The sequence below is a fragment of the Lithobates pipiens genome, unplaced genomic scaffold (genome assembly GCF_037356315.1).
Source record: "Lithobates pipiens isolate NorthernLeopardFrog02 unplaced genomic scaffold, aLitPip1_a1.2 Scaffold_8, whole genome shotgun sequence".
NCBI classification, from domain to species: Eukaryota; Metazoa; Chordata; class Amphibia; order Anura; family Ranidae; genus Lithobates; species Lithobates pipiens.
This window is the reverse complement of record NW_027507903.1, coordinates 425,332,870-425,352,744: the sequence shown is the minus strand read 5'-3', so window position 1 is coordinate 425,352,744 and position 19,875 is coordinate 425,332,870. Positions and strand designations below refer to the sequence as shown.

General features: G+C 41.0%; 1 protein-coding gene across 5 annotated transcripts in view; it reads right to left on the bottom strand.

The window, feature by feature from the left end:
- Positions 1-19,875, bottom strand: part of PCDH1 (protocadherin 1) — a 287,578-nt gene that overhangs the window by 10,085 nt on the left and 257,618 nt on the right. The window contains exon 5 of one of the 5 annotated variants that reach the window (XM_077474265.1): positions 14,299-14,431. The exons of the other annotated variants lie outside the window; for them this stretch is intronic. Coding sequence (XP_077330391.1) covers positions 14,310-14,431 — 122 coding nt within the window. The 3' untranslated portion in view covers positions 14,299-14,309. The remainder of the gene's footprint in view (positions 1-14,298; positions 14,432-19,875) is intronic. 5 annotated transcript variants of the gene reach the window in all.

Sequence of the window (19,875 nt, the reverse complement as noted above, 5' to 3'; positions counted from 1 at the left end):
ACTGTGAACTGCTGTTCATGACTGTTTGTCAACCTGTGTGTTTCCTGTGATTAAAGAATTATAAAGAAAAATACAAATTGCTTTATAGTTTTATTTATACTCGCTTGTGTCCTTCAGGAAATGTGTAGGTAAGAGGGGGATCAAAGAGTATGACCCCTGTTTCTACATATTCATGTAGCCAAATGTATATTCATGGTAATGCACTGACAAAGTGTGTATATGAACTCTTTAGGTTACTGCATATTTATAATTTTTTCACTACAATTAAATGTTTTTTAATTATATAAAACATGTAAATTGATGTTTCACATGATTAAGCAGACCTTACATATTTAAACTATGCAGACTAAAATATACATCCTTGAGGAGGTTTTCTATTTTACCCATAGATTTCCCCTCCCCCCAAAACAACTTTACAAAGATGCCAAAACCAGCAGGGTTTTATTTTTTTCATGTCAGAATGTGATCACATCGCTTTAGGGCAGCGGTCTTCAAACTTTCTAAACAAAGGGCCAGTTTACCGTCCTCCAGACTTCAGGGGGGCCGGACTGTGGTCATTGGGAGTAGAAATTGTCCTGGTGTCAGTGAAAGTTAACAATGCATCTTTGGTATTTGGGGGAGGGGGAGATGGTGCCCCATCATTTGTGTCGGTGTGGGAGGAATAGTGTCCCATCATTGGTGTTAGTGAGCTAAACAGTGCCCAATCGCTGGTGTCAATGGGAGAAATAGTGCCCCATCGATGTTGGTAAAAGAAATAGTGCCACATCATTGGTGTCAATGGGAGAAACCGTGCTCCATTGTTGGTGTCAATGGGAGGAATAGTGTCCAAGTGTTGGTGTCAGTGGAAGGAAAAGTGCCTGAAGGGCCGGGTGAAGGCAAGCAAAGGGCGGCATCCAGCCCCCGGGCTGCAGTTTGGAGACCACTACTTTAGGGTGTACACCAAGTAGCCATGCATATCATACAGCACCAAATTCAGAGACCTGAGCCTTCATAACCTCTAAACCAGGGGTCTTCAAACTATGGCCCTAGTCGTTCAGGAAATTCAATTCCCATCATGCCTAGTCATGTCTGTGAATGTCAGAGTTTTACAATGCCTCATGGGACATGTATTTCTGCAACAGCTAGAGGGCCGTAGTTTGAAGATCCCTGCTCTAAACCCAATCCAAAAGACTTGCAAGATTGTTAGTGCGCAAACACAGTAGTAGCCCCATGCAAAGATGGCATCAATCCTCATAGGCCAGTGATAATTTTTTTTTATAACTTTAAAACACGTCAAGGCAGAATCTTTGAAAAAGCTACCGAACCCCAAAAGGGTCAGCATCTAAACCCAAAAACTAAAGTAAACAAATTGCAGCTAACTAATCATTAAATGCGGTGGCTGCATTCGTTTTCAACTGGCAAACCAGCTAGTAACACACTTGTTTTAGGGTTTCTCCACTCTACGGAGGAGCAACTGAGCCACCCTTGAAAAGCAGCATTGTCAACCTATGGAGAGCATAGTGTTACGTGCACTAGCAAATTAAGATGGACTCGGCTAACAGATTAAAGCCAAACTCATGCTAACACTTTTTAGGCAGTAACAATTTTTTTTTTTCCTTTTTGGACAAAGATTTTAGATAAATAAACCTGTGACCATCGTAAGCACCCCTTGTCTCAGCCCTATAACTGACAATTTTGCTTGAGAGCTTTTGTCTGTTACAGGAAGTTGAAAAATAACATAACATACCGGCTTCATATACAGGTGAAAATATAGGGAAAAAGTCAAAACAAGGTAATTAAATGCAGCCACCACATCTAAAGCCTCGTACACACAATTGGATTGTTGGCCAACAGAGCGTCAGACTTTTGTCACAAGGGCGTGTGCCTGGATCTTTTCTTGCAAACTAACGGCATTTAATTGTCACCCAACAAACACGAACATAATGATATACGGCACCTTCTGCTAATGTAGTGTTTGGTGAGCATTGATTCCGAGCATGCGTGTTTGTCCTTTGGACTTGTGTGACTGACTTGTGTACAGATGATACGAAAATCTGACAACAGACCGCTGTCTGCCGAAAATTTACTAGCCTGCCATCCAACATTTGTTGGCCAAAAGTTGGACAACAATTGTCTGAAGGAGCGTACTAAGGGTTGGATTCCAGACAAACAGTCTGTCATGACACAATCCCCTGCCAACAATCAGATCATGTGTACGAGGCTTAAGGATTAGTAAGCTGTAATATATTCAAACGTCGATTTTTGGTTAAGATTGGCTTTAACCACTTGACCTCTGGAAGGTTTTACCTCTTTCATGACCAGACCATTTTTGCTATTTGGCACTGTGCTACTTTAACCGGTTCCCGACCAGGTACGTCCAATCTTCAATGCCGCCCTGCCATCGGGAGCGCGCCGCCAGCGGTGCACTCCCGCGCTGGTCGGGACCCCCGTGAGTCCGGTCGCGGGACTTGCGGACTCGATCGCCGCGGGTATACCCGCGATCGTCTCACGGGACGGCTGAATGGAGGAAATGCCGTGTAAACAGCATTTCTCCATTCTGCCTAGCAACTAGTGACGCTGATCTCTGCTCCATGTGATTGGAGCAGAGATCAGTGTTCACTAAATGAAAGCCCAACCCCCCCCACAGTTAGTAACACACCCCTAGGAACACTTAACCCCTACACTGCCACCCACTGGTTAACCCCTTCACTGCCAGTGTCATTTACACAGGAATCACTGCATTTATATAGCAGTGATTACTGTATAAATGACAATGGTCCCAAAAATGTGTCAAAAATGTCCGATGGGTCCCCCACAATGTCGCAGTCACAATAAAAATCGCTGATCGCCGCCATTACTAGTAAAAAAAAAATAATAAAAAATTATTAATAAAAATGCTATAAAACTATCCCTATTTTGTAAACGCTATAACTTTTGCGCAAACCAATCAATAATCGCTTATTGCGATTTTTTTTACCAAAAATATGTAGAAGAATACGTATCGGCCTAAACTGAGGGAAAAAATTTTTTTTATATATTTTTGGGGGATATTTATTATAACAAAAAAGTAAAAAATAATGTGTTTTTTTCAAAATTGTCGCTCTATTTTTGTTCATAGCGCAAAAAATAAAAACCGCAGGGGTGATCAAATACCACCAAAAGAAAGCTCTATTTGTGGGAAAAAAAGGATGTCAATTTTGTTTGGGAGCCACGTCGCACTACCGCGCAATTGTCAGTTAAATCGACGCAGTGCCGAATCGCAAAAAGTGGTCTGGTCTTTGACCAGCAAAATGGTCCGGTCTGTAAGTGGTTACCTGACAATTGTGCAGTCACAAAACACTATATGCAAATTCAATTTATATAACTTTTTTCACACAAATAGTGCTTTCTTTTGGTGGTATTTGTATTTGTTCTGGGTTGTTTTTTGCAATATAAATGAAAAAATTTACACAGCTGCAGATGTTATACAGTAAAGGTCCCCATCCCTTGGGGAAATCTTTTTCTAGGGACTAGCCTCTGGCAGTTGCAGGATGACATCACTTCCACACATGCCTGGGAGTAAGTCCTCCTGGCACACAAACCATGCCTGTAATGTGCAGCTCAGTTTACATGCAGGAGAATGCAACACGCAGGCAGGTAAGTGTCTATTCTGCAATAAGGAGCCTGCCTGCGTGCTTTCCATTTGTGACAGCGAAATATTAATTTTTCTTTAATTATTCATTGTCCACAAACCCAAGTGGGTACGTCCATTGATCAGCCACTTAGTGTGACTGTGAAAGGGTGATAGGCAGTCTTGCGATGTCAGTGACCTTCCCACTTGGTGGAAGGGTCAAAACGTTGCAAGTGACACTAAGACAGTGATAATACTGTGCTAATGACACTGGCTGGGAGGGGGTTAACATCAAGGGGCAATCAAGGGGTTAACCATGTGCCTAACAAGCGTAATGAGTGCTGCTTTTACTTACTAATCTGGCTGTTTTTTCTCTTTGCATTTCAGGAAGAAAAAAACACCAGATCATTTGTTTACTGTACACAGAGTTCTGTGTTTTTGTAAATACTGGACTCTGGGTGTAATTGGACATTGAGCAGGTTTGAGACAAAATCATTGGATGAAATCTGCTGCCAAACTGGTGCTTTGTCCAATTACAGAACGGGTCAGCAGGGGGCATGGGCATGCACACACCAGACTCGGAAGATGACCGACAATGAACATGTATGTTGTCGTGGCTGTACCTGCCGTCCGCTAGCAGTATATTTACTATGAGCAGTCGGCAGGTAGTTAAACTTCAGTAAATAACAAAATGCCAAAAATGCTTGTTTGTCTTAACTCATAACTTCACCATAGAGCTAAACTGCTACAAAACGTATTTCATTTTGGATATAGCAGGGCTGGTTTAAAGCTTCTGTTTTTATTGCCATGTCTTTATTAGGAAAGAAAGGTGGAAATCCTTCCAATATGGACACAGGCAAAAACAGTCCTAGAGTGAAAGAATGGGTTGGAATTTCTCACACTTTAATTTTTAAGCAGTACCGTTCTGTCCCAATGATGCTAGCACCCCAGCAATTTTTGTCTCGGAAAAGTAGACAGGAAATTGGGAAAATCTTCCATGAGGAAACAGACAAAAACAGAAAGCCAACTCATTCCCACTGTATCCAAAGCCAAAAAGAAATACCACTGTCCCACAAGAGATGAGAAAGGGGTTAGCTACATTAACCATCCCTAAACAGGGGTGGGAACCATCTACTACACCTGTCTTAATATTTCTAACTCAGTGATTTTACAATTCATACCTTTAGCCAAGTAAATAAAAAAAAAATGAAACCCCTCTACAAACTTCCTGACACCAAGGATGAGGTTGTGTAACCAGAAAAAGGATGGTTATACAACTTTCACACATCCTTATCTTAGCCAATAACATCTACACATGTCAAGGTAATTGGATTACGGAGTCTGTGCCACCTGTGCGGATGAAAATGTTGGGTATCTTCCTGATACTTATTGGAAGGGTCTTGGAGAAGCTGCAAAACAGTCATATGCAGCTAGACTTTTCTGTAATGTTGACAAACTACAACTATCTATATTTACCACGGGTCTCTAAACTTTCTAAACAAAAGGGCCGCTTTATTGTCCTTCAGACTTTAGGGGGGCAGATCTGTGGCCAGCGGGAGTGGAAATTTTCTTGGCATCAGTGGAAGTAAACATCAATACATTTGCTATTAGTGGATGATATAGTGCCTTATCGCTGGCATCATTAAGAGGAATAGTGCCCCATTGGCAGAATAGTGTCTCTTATCAGTGGCAGGAATAGTGCCCCAAGGGCCCGATAAAGGCAAACAAAGGGCTGCAGTTTGGAGACCACTGATATATACCATTACCTGAAGAAACGGGAACCTTCAAAGACAAATGGTGTGCATACTTCTAAATTATGAGAGCTCATCCCCACCATGATAAATTTAATTCCACTTTAAATTAGGGAGGGCACAGGCTGCCATTTGATTATAAAGAAATATGTTGCTTAGATGATAATCCATTTTACAAGAAACCTGTTATGTAATAAATCGCTGACCAACATCTGGAAATGCTGGTTGCCTTACTGTTATGTCAACCAATTGACTTTAATATTTTTGGAGTCGTTGACCTGGAACAATTATGCAGATAGGAAAGTCAGAGTAGTTAAGAATCGTTATCCGCATGTTTCTTCTGCACTGGGGACAAAAAAAATAAGAAGCCTAAGGATCAACTAGGCAACTAGCATTTCAGAAATTATTCAGCAAAGCCAGCCTCCATATTTCTTTTTGGAAAGGCTTACTTAAAGGTTTCCTTTGAATGGGACAGCAATGCAGTGTAGCCCATAACAACAATGTTCTGTCAATGATTGATAGCCATGGCTTACTGTACAATATTGCTCTTCGCATCTTATTAAATAAGCATCAGAGTATCTGCCTTTCATTACCTCCCCTGTGTTTGAGCAGGACTCACACTAAATTAAGTACCAACCGCTACAGAAAAATGTTGGTCTGAAAACGAAAGCTGGCTCCTCAGCTCAAGAGAATAAAGCTTGCATGGTTAGACTGCTAAAAATTTTGCATAACGTATGGATGGAAAAAAAAATAAAAAATCCCTGACGGTATGAAACGCACAAGTCAATTTCTGCTATGAAAATGAATGTAAAAATATGCAGTGATTGATAGTGTTGTTTTAAGAGCCAGTTGGAAGCACCTGGCACTGATCATGTATATTATCTGCTTACATTTTACAGATCTAGTATTTTTTTTTTTCTTTAATAAAGATAATTTATAGATCAAGTTTGCACAGGCATTTCAGACAGTGCTGGTCAGAAGGTGGCTTGCTGTGATGCAACAGAGGTTAAATAAAAGGGAAATTTGATGCAACTGTGTACGAAGAGCTTGCAAGGCGCAGACAAAAGACCCAGGCGCACCATTAAAGTATCAAAACAAAACATTTAATTACTAGTCGTGCCAAACAATAAACCTACTGATTTGGGGACCCAAAAGGTTCACCATGTATTTGCCTCTATCTGTCTGACAGCTGCTGCATAGCTTCCCTTGAGTTATTAAGAGTCCCATCTCTCCCTCCTTCTACCCCTCCCTCTTTCCATCTCTTCAACCTGATCCCCCAGACTCCTGATAGTTTAGAAATGACACACAAGATCTGGAAATTGTTACATACAAACAAGGAAAAGAAACAATTTATCCAAATGTCTGATTTATCTGACTTAAATAAGGAAAAACGTGCAATTATAATGAAAAAAAAATGAAAAAAATATCAATTTTAAAGGAAAACAATGGTTTTGGGTCCTTTATGTTTAATGTAGAACATTTTTGTTACATCTACAAACACACATTCATTGTGTTTAAATGTCATTTTGCCCCCCCCCCCCCATGTATTTACAGCTGATGGCACTGAGCTCTTTACAGGAAAGCATGTGGAAAGGAGACTACAGCCTGATCTACTGGCTGGACTAATGCAAACTATTCATATACAATATTTCATATTTACTTGAAAAAAGAAAAGCACAGATGTTACTTTTAGCTAAAGTGTTTATTGTAGTATTGTTATTATATTATTTGTTTAGGTGTTGCATATCAAAGAAAAGAAATAGTAAGGGCCCTTTTTCGCACAAGCTGTTCGATTAGGTCCTTCCTTCAGGCAGACCTGATCGAACACTCCTCTATGGAGTGACGGATGTCAGCTGTGACATGTCCACCGACATCTGGCGACATCCAATCCGCAAAATCCAAATGGATGGAAACCCTATTTTTCATCCGTCTGGCGGATCGGATGGAATCGGATGAAAACAGACGAAAACAGGCAGGCGGATCTGTTTTCATTCGATTTCCCATTGAGGACAGCGGTGCTCTGACAGGTCCGTCTCAGCACAGTGAGCGGAGATCAACAGATCGATCCCCGCTGAGCAAGCGGAGTCCGTCAAAATGGACAGCCCCATGTGAAAACGGCCCAAGTGTTATGTTTTTTTTACCCCACAAGCAAGTTTGGCTTTTACATTTTAGATTTCACTTTCAGGTAAATGGGGCTTTCTAACCACATGGGGTTTTGTTTAAACATCCAAATGTTTTTACAAAATGGGAAATAGGAGAAACGTAATGATGGTCATACATGGCTTGAACTTTGGCTGTGGGTGGCCCTGTTGCCACCACCTGGCTCAACAAACTTCAATCAAGGAGGGCCAGGCAGAATAATCTCACCTGAACAGTTACTGCAGCCAATCAGATGTAATCATGGTTTGGGTATAGCCACTGGAGCAGCAGCTGTCAGAATACAAGAGTCGGCAGGGGAGATTCTTCAACTCACACTGGAAGGAATCAAAGAAACATATATATTGCTAGCCTAATACCCTCCTCTCATATTTACCTACAATCTGTCACATTGAGGACTGGGCTATGGGACATGGGCTATTCAGAGATGCTCTAGAGTGTAACTGACTGTTAGATACCTTTTGCTTTCATTTTCAAAATCTCTGGAAGACCAAACTGAACTTTCTCACTATTTAACCAACTTCTGTTTGTTGGCCAGGCTTCAAGACACCAATCAAGTACTAAAGGATTTGAGAATGGATGAATGTTTATCTTTCTATCGCTTTTAGGGTGAACTTTGCCTGTACATGACCACTTTTACACATGACACTTACAGAACACAATGGAACCAACTCTCCTGTCACCTCTATCATCAGATCATGTGTTCTATATGCTAATGGCTATTTAGAGTAGATGTTGACACTAACTGAATTCTATTTAGCTTTTGTTAAATTAAACTGTATATCAAAGCTTTTTAAAATGCGTCTATCTTTTAAAGCAGGGACGTCAAACTCAAATTCATCACGGATCGCATCAGCATTATGGTTGCCCTCAAAGGGCTGGTTGTATCTGTATGACTAGATATCCAGAGCACCACATTGCCCACCCACCTTAAATTAGACGTCAGGAGCCTCCCCACCATCAGGAGTCAAGAGTCCCCCACCCTTCCTTACATCACAGTGCACCCCCCCTTACTTTGTGCTGCTGCAGGGAAAAAGCTGGGGGCAGAATGTGCAGGGTCTGGAGGAGGACTAGTGGAGGGCTCGAGTCAACAGCTGAATGCTGAGACCAGGGGAAGCGGAGACGAGGAGGTGGTGCTGCAGCTGCACAGAATCTGTAGGAGTTCTGTTCTCCTCTCTGCTGCAAACTGCTGAGACTGGTGTAGGGGAATTGCGCCTTTCCGCAGCAGCACAAAGAAGCACAGGATCTGGTGGAGGAGTTCTATCATCCTTTCTGCTGCCCACTCTGAGACAAGGTGGGCATGCCGAAGCTGCAGGAGAGGCGTGAGGGTTACATGAAATGGCCTGGTTTTCAGCCCGTGGGTCTTGTGTTTGACACATCTTCTAAAAGCCTCCTATACATAATGCATGGCATTGCTTAGGATGGTTTCCTGATGGTGACAACAGTGGACCCTGCCCGAGTATGTATTGAAACTGCTAGTTGTACTCCCTGTCAGAAACCTGTGTGACAAGGAAGCAATTTGGAGACTGCAACGCGTATAACAGGAAATGTCTCAACAAAGACCTGCGTGGTCAAAACACTAGGTATTTTTAATGGAAACTGCCTCATGCACATTAGATATTTGTCTAGCTCTGCTGAACTTCTTTTCTCCTGGCAGGAGAAAAGCAAATTTGAAAATGGCACAGTTATGTTTTGTAAATGTGTTTAGGTGCTTATTCCATTGGCAAAAATATTAACTTTTTTTGGCCAGTGAAATTAAAAAAACTCTCAAGCGCTAAACGCGACTAGCGTTTAGGGATGTTTAGACGTGCCTACAGGTGTTTAGCTGTTCAAGCTTTTTTTCTGCTCAAAATGCTCCTCTCCTGAACACACATGTTAAATATTTTTTTTCCCCAACCTGTACACACTCCTCTTCTAACCTCTTTTACACCTGTAAATGCTTATGTGTACATGGCCACATAGGCTAACAGAAGGGTATTTAGAGGGGTATTTAGAGGCTGAAAAAAAAAATCTAAAACACGCCCTTAAAAGAAGACTTTGCTGTTTTTTATCTCCTTACACTCAGTGTGCACAGTGTGCACTCTCCGCACAGAAACCTCTGCTGCCCATGGACATATATGTGCGGTGTGTGGGCTTTTTGCTGCTGCACCTATGCATGCATGCATGTATATGCACATATACAAGATTTTACTTATTTGGTTTGTACATATTCTAATTATTCATATAACAGAAAAAAGCATAAACAGCAGCAGCCACTAGAATATAGAGGACCCCTACTTTGAGCAAACATGCAATATCATGTACGGTTTCCTGTAAGACATATTCATAATGTCTCAGCCAATGAAAAAAAACAATGTGAGAACTGGAAACAGTTCTCATTCTCTGGACAAAAACAGTCACGCTCTTTGCTTTCAGGCACAGCAAGGCTAAAACCATGTTAAAGCCTCACTGGCCTAAAGAAATACATTGTTAAATACTGCATTCTGTATTGTTTCTCCTGAATCTGTGGAACACATTTTCCCCATTAAGTGTGTCGATTCTTATGGCTAATGATATTACTTTCTCTACTGCTCCTGGCATGTTGCAATCATAATTGGGTAGGTGTTCCAAGAAGCAATAAATCATTCTACAAGTGACTGCGTCCAACAATGTATTTGTACAGCAAGAGATGGGGTGGTGGGTTTGAAGAATGAGTATGTACAGCCATTTGAAGAGAACCTGCATTGTTCCCGATGGAGCATGAAATGGCAACCTTTCTGGATAAACCTTCAGTTCTGGGACCCCACAGCCATTACAAAGTCAATAGCTCTTGCAATACTCATGAGATCTTAGAGAAAAGTGGCCAATCATTAATGCTGTCCTAGCCTCCTCTTCAGCAAAGAGAACGTGACCCATTCTTGGGCTTTTTACTTCTAGGAGCTCCTACAATCTTAAATGAGTGGGGTTGGCAGTTTAGCAGGGGTCTATTTTGTGTTCACTTTTAAGATTAGACTTGATGCTTTAAAGTACCGCTCCAAAGCTTGATTCCAGCAATCTTTTACTCATCAGTCCCCACTATGCCAGGATTTTTATTGTATGGCCTGCTCGGCACCACAGTAGGTCTTCAAAATTTTCTAGCTCCCTCTGTACATGTTTGGTGCTGACTCCATTCATTCTTATGGAGCTTTCCTACTCCACTTAATCCAATGAAGTGTGGAGCTCTCAAAAGGTTTAAATGGTGCTTTACAGCTTGCATGTGCAGGGTGAGCTCTACCTGGGCGTAAGAATTTGAAGATTAAGCTTCACACAGAAAATATCTTGGCACAATACTTTGAGGGGGGGTGTGGGAATGTACAGGTTAGCCATTTCAGCATCAGTATTACTAGTCCGCTCAGTGTATATAACGTGGACTTTGGTTTCCGGCCTCATTGTCAAAGAAACACAATGTCAAAACCACTTGTACTGGATGTGTGTCTGTAACTATCATCTTTGTGCATGAGCCCTTATGAAATCAGGACAAGTAGCCTTAATCATTTTGCTATAGTCAATGTAAACAGAAGTCAGAGGCAAGAGCCCCCCTTAAAATGGACATGGCCGAGATAGAAAATTGCCGCTACATTCCCTGGAAGATGAGGGAACCTAAGTCCACACATGGACATGCACATAAAAGTGGCATTTTGGCTTCGGGAGGGGTTCACCTTCAAAGCTAAAACAAGACCCTGTACAGAGGAACCTTTCATGTGGGTAAAGATGTGAGAACTGACTGTTCCTAATAACATTGCTTCTAACTCAGACTCTACATCAAACAGGTCTCATTTCAAATGCCATTTTGCTGAATAATGAATGATACTACTCTCATTTTTGCTTATACCTTAAAGGGACTATGGGACAATCAAAAGGATTGTGTGATTGGTTCTAGTGGAAGTAGCCATTGTCCAGTTCATGTACTGCCTACAGGACATGATAACTTCACTATCACAGAGCCAGTCTACATCACAAGTAAATGCTTCCATCACAGGTGCGTTCTGTTCGAGACATTTCCTTTACTGCCTATGCTACTCAATTAGTCCGGTAATACTTTTTTTCAGCTAAAAAGAAAAATCTATAATTAAATGGCTCATGCAAAGCCCTCAAAAGAACAAAGATAGTATGGTATGTAACCGCATACAAAATTTCATTAATAATCTCTTTTTTTTTTTTCTCAGAGTTCAGGAACCACCAAGAAACTGAACTCTCATTTCTGTTCTCAAACAGGTCAAAAGGGTCAGACTATGATTTAGCACTAAGAAAAGAAAAATGGGATCTTTGAAATGCTGACCTGAGCAGTACTGCCCCTTTGTGATCTGATAACCCACTATTCAGCTTTGAGGTGAACAAATGCTCATTGATGATGTTGTGTCAGGGTAATACAGTTTTTAGATCACTTCAGGAATGTACCAGCAGGATTCAACTGACAACAGAACTTCATCAAAACAGCTATACACACTTAAAATCCTTATGAAAAAAAAATAAAAATAAATTGCAAAGTAATGCACATACCTGTGCTCCACCCACTCCTGCTGTGCAATGCATAAAAAAGAAAAAAAAAAGTGACTGGACTTTTCAGCACAAGCGGGTGTGCAGATTTGTAGCAACACCTCCTACCTGCTTTTGGTCCATTAGTGATCACCACTAAACTGGTAAGGTCAACCCTGACACCTATTGATCCTGTAATCCCGAGTTAAACTGCAGTTTCGCCATTAAATAATAATGGCGAGACAATCCTCTACTATTTTATTTAGGCTGATCTATAAGAGTGGAATACTTAGCGTCACTCAGGGTCTTGTGGCAGTCTTTTTTGCTCCTACTCTGCAATGTGGTCATCCCTTGACATCATCCTGTACAATGCAGAACTAGCAGTGGGCACCAATCTTGCACTGTATGTGATGACATGCAATAAGGAGGGGTCTATCGCCAGTGCCAAAACTGGTGGGAAGGGAGTTTGCGGAATCTCCCTATTAGAACCCCTCTAGACTAAAGCCATGATGTACTGCATGAGAGGCACCAATTTTAGGGGGGCTTTAAGTACTTTACCCTTTTGCCCACCTGATTACAACTTGCTGTAAGCTTCCCAGGTAGCAGGGTTGACGTGCAATGAATTTGTGGCGGTATTGAACTGGAAGTTTGTTATCTTGCTGCACATTTTCACTGTCAAGATGTACACTTGCAGAACATTTGAAACCGTTCTAGTTGACACTTTTCCAATTTGAAGCAAATTTGCATGGCAAGTCTCTAGCACGAGCAGAGTTCCAGTGGTGAGTATACAGTAAGAGCTCTGCAAGTCTACAGCATGAAAAATTTTCCGCAGTGACCCCTGTGGTGGGATGACTATTGCGCAACGCATTGTACTGTAACGTATTGTATTGCAAAAGCAGACATGCAGAATGCTTTCAAAGAAAGTTGATGTGGAGGCTTCCAATGTGGACTTGCTGCAATTGTGCAACAAACTTGTGAAGCCTGGCAAATCTAGCAATAGCTTAGCGAGTCATTTTCAAACCTAGAGCAAAATTGCTTGCTATCTGAGTTCTGGCATCTAAATATAAAGACAGATTTTGGGCGATTACACTAACGAAACTGAAAAGTGATTTTATGAAATAAATATTTATTTGAATTAAAAGGTGGTTTTATTAGAAATCTTTCAGCCAGTTTCAAGGTACCAGAAGGGACCTCCTTTCTTCACTGTTCTCATTTCAAGAAAGATGCTCACCAAATGCAAAATGTTTATCTGCGACCTGTTCCTCAAAGAAAATGATGTGCAAGCACTGCTGTGGCCTGCCCACCCTCTCCATGCAAGATCCCCAACTAGTCAGCGTGGTTTTCTCCAGTAATATAAAATCATTTCTACAGTTAGACCCCTTTCACACCGCACCCTCCTTTGCGTCGGCGGTAAAACGCCGCTATTTTTAGCGGCGTGTTACCGCCGGATTTGCGGCACATTTCGTCCGCTAGCGGGGCGCTTTTACCCCCCCGCTAGCAACCGCAAAAGGGTTAAAACCGCCGGCAATACGCCGCAATAGCGGCGTTTTGCCGGCGGTATTGCGGTGCTGCCCCATTGATTTCAATGGGGAGCAGCGGTGGAGGAGCGGTAAACACATCGCTCCTTCACCGCTCCAAAGAAGCTGCTGGCAGGACTTTTTTCTGACGTCCTGCCAGCGCACCGCTGTAGTGTGAAAGCCCTCGGGGATTTCACACTACACACAATGGTGCAGCTTCTTTAGGGCGGATTGCAGGCGCTATTTCTAACGTAATAAAACATAGCCATATTTAAATAAAAATAGCTAAAAAAAAAATGAATACAGCGGATTATTTAGCATATAAATTTGCATATAATTGAAGGTAAATTACAAATTTTAATTTACAGCTGTCGGGCTGGGGCAATAAGGCAAAAAACAAAGTGAAGGTCTGTAGCATTATGTCTTTAAAAATAACTAAAGCCATATATACACACACACATACACACACAAAAAAACTGAAGATGGATTTTGAGAGTGGACAACCCCTTTAAATATTAAAAGTACTTATATTAATAATATTCTTCATACACCGTTACTACTAAAATGACCTAACAGTTGAGTAAGCAAAGTCCCAACACTAACACTTAATAGTCTAAAGTAAAAGTTCTGTTGACAAAACCCAAAGCTTCTCCCTTTGGTCCCAATTCATTGAGGATGGAGGCTGCCAATCCCCACCACAACAATAGATTAACTATCGCTAAAAGCAGCACACCCCTGTCCTCACTAAAACAGTGTCAAGTGGGCAGAAGAGGAACAGGAGGTCATTTACCAGAATCCTTTCTACATCGCGGGTTGCAGAGTCGCCTGCCCTGCGGACTTTAGAACTTTATAATGAGGCAGACCGCAGCCTAATCTTGGCACGTCCCGGGTTAGCGGACTATCGAATTTTTCACCGCTCTTCCCTGTGGCAGTGCGCATGTATAAGAAAGAGATAAAGAGAGAGAGAGGACGGCCAGTGAGACAGGGAGAGACGAACATGACATACACAAACTGCAATGTGTAGTCCCATTTGGGACAAAAGAAACTAAAACCAATTACTGCATACAATTACTCTATATTAGTATATAGAGAACCTCCATTTATATCATCTCATCCTATACTGCACTTTTTTTTTTAAGGGTTTCAATTCCAGATAACCCTACTTTTTTCTTAAAAAAAAGCTCTTTTAACACAGCTTGGTCCATTTAAAGGGGTTCTGCACTCAGAATAAAACATTTTCCCATTCTCTTGCCTCTAGTTAATATATTTCATAATGCCACCTGTTTTTTTTTTTGCATTCACCTACCTTTTGTAATCTTTAGTAGTTTATTTTAAACCCCTGCGGCGATGGGCGGTCTCTTGCGGGGATCAGCGTCATTTCCTGCTGAAGCCCGCACTGTCTCCTGGGACCTCGTTCGTGTAATCCCAGGAGACATTGCGGCTAATGCACCCGACATCTCGCGAGATCTCGGGTGCTACAGCCGACATCTCGCGTGATTTCGGTAATTACAGCCTGTAATTACCGAAATCACGCGAGATGTCGGCTGTAGCACCCAAGATCTCGCGAGATGTCGGGTGCATTAGCCGCAATGTCTCCTGGGATTACACGAACGAGATCCCAGGAGACAGTGCGGGCTTCAGCAGGAAATGACGCTGATCCCCGCAATAGACCGCCCATCGCCGCAGGGGTTTAAAATAAACTACTAAAGATTACAAAAGGTAGGTGAATGCAAAAAAAAAAACAGGTGGCATTATGAAATATATTAACTAGAGGCAAGAGAATGGGCAAATGTTTTATTCTGAGTGCAGAACCCCTTTAATAACAGGTTACCATTTTCTGTTAACCTGCTGAACTTTTAAAAGCTGTACTGGGATTATCAAGTGTAATGATATTTTCTGATACTGTTATCTGCAGGCACTGGACTCTCTATACAGAGATACAGCAACAAACATCCTCAGTATATTTTTGAGATGTGCATACTACCCAGGTTAGTTCACCTGTGGCCTGCAGAAATCAAGAAGATACATACCTAGGGATGCTATTTGTGCCTTCAATAGAGCACCAGAAAACATTTATTATTTGTTTCTCCTCCTCCTTTCAGCAGATGTTCTTTTGTACATGCTTCCAGACGTTGCATTGAAGACATGCTAAGAAATGATCTCTAGGAATACTGGCACTGAATTAACCAGGTAACGAAAAACAATGTTTTTTTTTTAAACTATAGAAAAACTTTAATTTGTATTTTTTAAAACCTATAATGGATGATCTCCTAATCAGGTCAATCTACCGAGCTTTAAATGAAATAGTAAACTTGACCTATTAGGAATTACATTTTTGTCCTGATAAAGGTTCCTCGGGTTTGTATTTGGAGCACCCTATTAAAATAGCCACTAGCTATAGCTTGCTACTTCCAAAGCAACCATAGCTCAGAATATGAACTGCAGACACAACGTCCGATGCCTCCCCCCCCCCTTGCATAGAGGGGAAACAGTACAGTGTTGGTGGAGTGCTGGGCCAAATGGTAAGTATAATTAAATTTGGTCTCAAGTTTCAAGAGGCAGCTCTCTACCGTAAAGGATATCCATATGGACCCCAGAGTAGTCCAAAGAAAAAATATAAAGAATGAGAGCACCACAAGTTTATAATCCGATCAAAACTTGTCCCAATGTCATGTGATCTGCAATAGTCCCTCCTCCTAGGGTGCAGTTTTTGAAATAGGAAGCTGATTTTAGAAAAAACATTTTATGGTACTTTAATAAGTTACTATATAAAATTAAGTTTTTTTTTTTAAATCAATACACTGGGGTTTCTCTACTAAATTATATTTTTATTCTGGAGCTTTGACTGCTTACAATACCCATATGGCACTATGTAGGATTTTGAGCCCTCCTGTCGTTCCTAGGCACTGGCCATTACTGAGGTGTCCATTTCTACAAGATCTGATGACCTAATATTTGAAACAGTAGCTCCAGAATTATGGGCTTGTGTAAGAAGTCACTTTAATCTGACCAGGTCTTAATGATTCATTCATACTTGGCCACTAAGCTCCTGTAGCTTTCGATATAATGTGAAATGCCTCCTCTTTATAGGCTTTAAAAACAAAATAGGACCGATAGCACAACATATAATATGCAGGAAGCTGTACAGGTCTAGAACATGCTAAAACAAGGGGAAAATATAATTTATCAAAAGCTTGGTGGACCATTTGGCTAGATTCGTTGTTGCAGCAGCCATCTGCAACAATGCAGGACTTACATATATTCTCAGTAATCTAAAATTACAAGTGGAGGCCCCAAGGAGGAAAAGCTAGGCATTGCGTGAAGCATAGCAGAAGCCAAAAGGGAATATGGAAACAGGCATGCAAATGAGGAGCTGAAGCGTGTACCATTTTCAAAAGATCCAGTATATGTCTATAGGAGGTTTCAAGGCAGAAGAGCAGACACAGTGGAAGAGTAATAGAAAAATAATAATCATTTAAAAGGGACCAATCATTTAAATCCTAAAACTGGCCATACACTAGAATAAGTTTGTTTCAGGGTCCATTCGTTTGATTTTCTATTTTTTTTAGTAGGGTCAAATATACCTTCGTTTTGAACTACAGTGTTTACAAAATTTGAAGGAGTAGGATTGTTTCTCAAATGAAAAATTCTAACAGTTAATGTGGATTTCATTTGGTATACTACATTACAAAATCAAATGTAAAAACAATCGAAATTTGAATTAACTGTGAACAACATGCGCAAGGGCATCAAACATATTTAAGAGAATGCTAGTACAAATGTCCGTACAAACATTGATTCAAAATTCTACTAGGGTATGGCCAGCCTAAAGGTGCTTACAAATGTGAGCCTAGTACTAGAGTGTTATTTTGCTTAAAAATTCTCAGGCAGTGGTCAAATGTATCACAATGATAGAACAATAGTGAACTGTATTCTACAACCTGAACTGAAAATGTGATAGCTGCCATGACTGGTTGCTAATGGCTTCAATACCTCCTGTATGCATTTGATTCTATAACTTAAAAGCTATTTCTTCTATAGCATGTAGCTAATTATTACATATGCACTCACAAAGCCATGGTTCATTTAGTTATTAGGTTATGGTTGCTAACTATTCCTAAAAACCTGTGTTGATGGGCTTTTGATTATGAGTTGGCATTCCCATACAGAACTATGGAAATGCAAAACTCCTTTGAAGCCGATCAAGTGCAGGTCAGAAGAAGGTTGACTGCAAGTCAATTACACGTCAATGAATTCTGATCTCAGAAGCATGTTAAACTAATGCCAATGACGCAGACCCTTTTTCAAGGCATTTCAATTAAAACTTCCCAACACCATCCTCTACAGCAGGGGTCTCCAAACTTTCTAAACAAAAAGGGCTGGTTTCCTGTGCTTCAGACTTCAGGGAGGCCGTACTGTGGCCATCAGGAGTACAAAATGTCCCAGTGTCATTGGGAGTAAACAATCGCCCATTATCGGTGTCAGTGGGAGGAATTGTGGCCCATTGTTGGTGTCATTGGGAGAAATTGTGCCCTTCGTTCATGATGGTGAATAAAATAGCACCCCAAGGGCCAGGTAAAAGGCCCCCCAGGTCGCAGTTTGGAGATATCTGCTCTGCAGCATTCCCGAACAGCGCCAGGCTTGCTTTTAACAGTGGCTCATGGCTCAACTTTAGATTTGCACAGTGTTCATTAAAGTAGTGTATGCAGAATATTTTATGTGCCTATAAATGAATGACGAAACCTGATGCATCACTTGGCAAACAGCAGTGTGAATGAGTCCTGGGTATGGACAACTGGTTGTTAATAACACTGCTAAACTTCTTTCCTGATTGACTCTCGCACACAATGGGGAAAAAAAGCTCAAAATTTGTAAACCAGTTAATATAAAAAAGGCCGACAACCTTGTCCCGAAGCAGCGGAAGAAATGCCACATCAAACTAGTGTTTTCTGGCCAACATGCAGCTCGCTCTCTTTTTCATAGTGTTTTTAGGTAGAGATTTACTAATATAAGTTTTTTTTAAGAGTGTGATACTTTTTCTTAAATACTCACCAATGGCAATTACCCATGCCTATTTTTTGTGTCACGTGCCAGCTTGTTTAGACAAATTACAAACAACTGTAAGCCCTGGTTCACACCAGCGCAGCTTTGAAATCGAGCCACTTCAACGTGATTTCAAAGCCAAAAGAACAGTGCAATTTGTACCTCCGATTTAATTGCAGCAAGCAAATTCACAACTGGAGTCAATGCAAGTTGCAAAAAAGTAGTGCAGGAACCTTTTTCAAAGTCTCTGACTTGAAGCGATAGGTTTTAGTATCGGAGCATTTGCACGAGTACAAGTACGTGAAAACGCTTAGTATTGACAGCAATACCGGTATTGGTGCAACGCTAGTTTTAGGAATTTTAAAGTTGTCCTTTAAAAGACATGGCCCTCTCCTCTCCGGGTGCACTCAACCTTGTAGGGTGGCCCCATTCATTCCTATGGAGATCTGTACTCATGTTGACCTCCAACGGTCCTACAGAGTTCAACGTTCACTTAGCATTTACACCCCCCGCCCCCCTCCATGTACAAACATGATACAAAACATTACAGAAAAAAAAAAAAAAACATTACATAAATCATTCCTACTAAAGCGATTTTGTAATTAGTAATTTTGCAAACAAAAAGGTATTACTGTAATGCAATCTAATGACATGAACAGTAATAAATGTGAGCATTTTTTGTATTTTTTTTTTTTTTTTTTTAACTGTACTATTGAACTCCAGCTAGGGATAAAATACTCTGTGCTGGTAGCACGATGGAGATCTGCACAGCAGTATGGGCCTCCTGCAGTCAGATGTGCCCTCTGCACAGTGCTCCATTCAACAGCTTATGCTCTCTGAGCAGCACTGTTGACTGGCACAGTGTGAAGGGGTGTTTGTGTTGAGCGGTGGCCCAGATCTCCGGTGTGCTGCTTAACAGGGCATGACGCAGGACAAGAAGCAGACACCCAAAAGTATTCCTATTATGCAGCCTGGCTGCATTACAATATAAAAAAAACAAACATAATTTCCTAGTTTGTCTAATTGGTCCACTGATTTTCATAGGAGTTTTTCTTTTTATATAACATCAAACTGATCATGTGACTGGAGTAGGCAGCTTTAGACTTTAAAAACGCACTAACTACTGTCAAGTGAAATTAGTTAATTGCTAAAGGTGCTGCATATATCACACCTGTAGTAATATAGCAGCTGGGTAGCGAACATGTGTCTGCTTTCATCCAAGTTTTAAAAATGCAAAAATTATTTTAGGAAGCAGACAGCAAAAATATATCAAGGCAGATGCATTTACTTTGCATATCATTATCTGCAATTCCTACTTAAACAC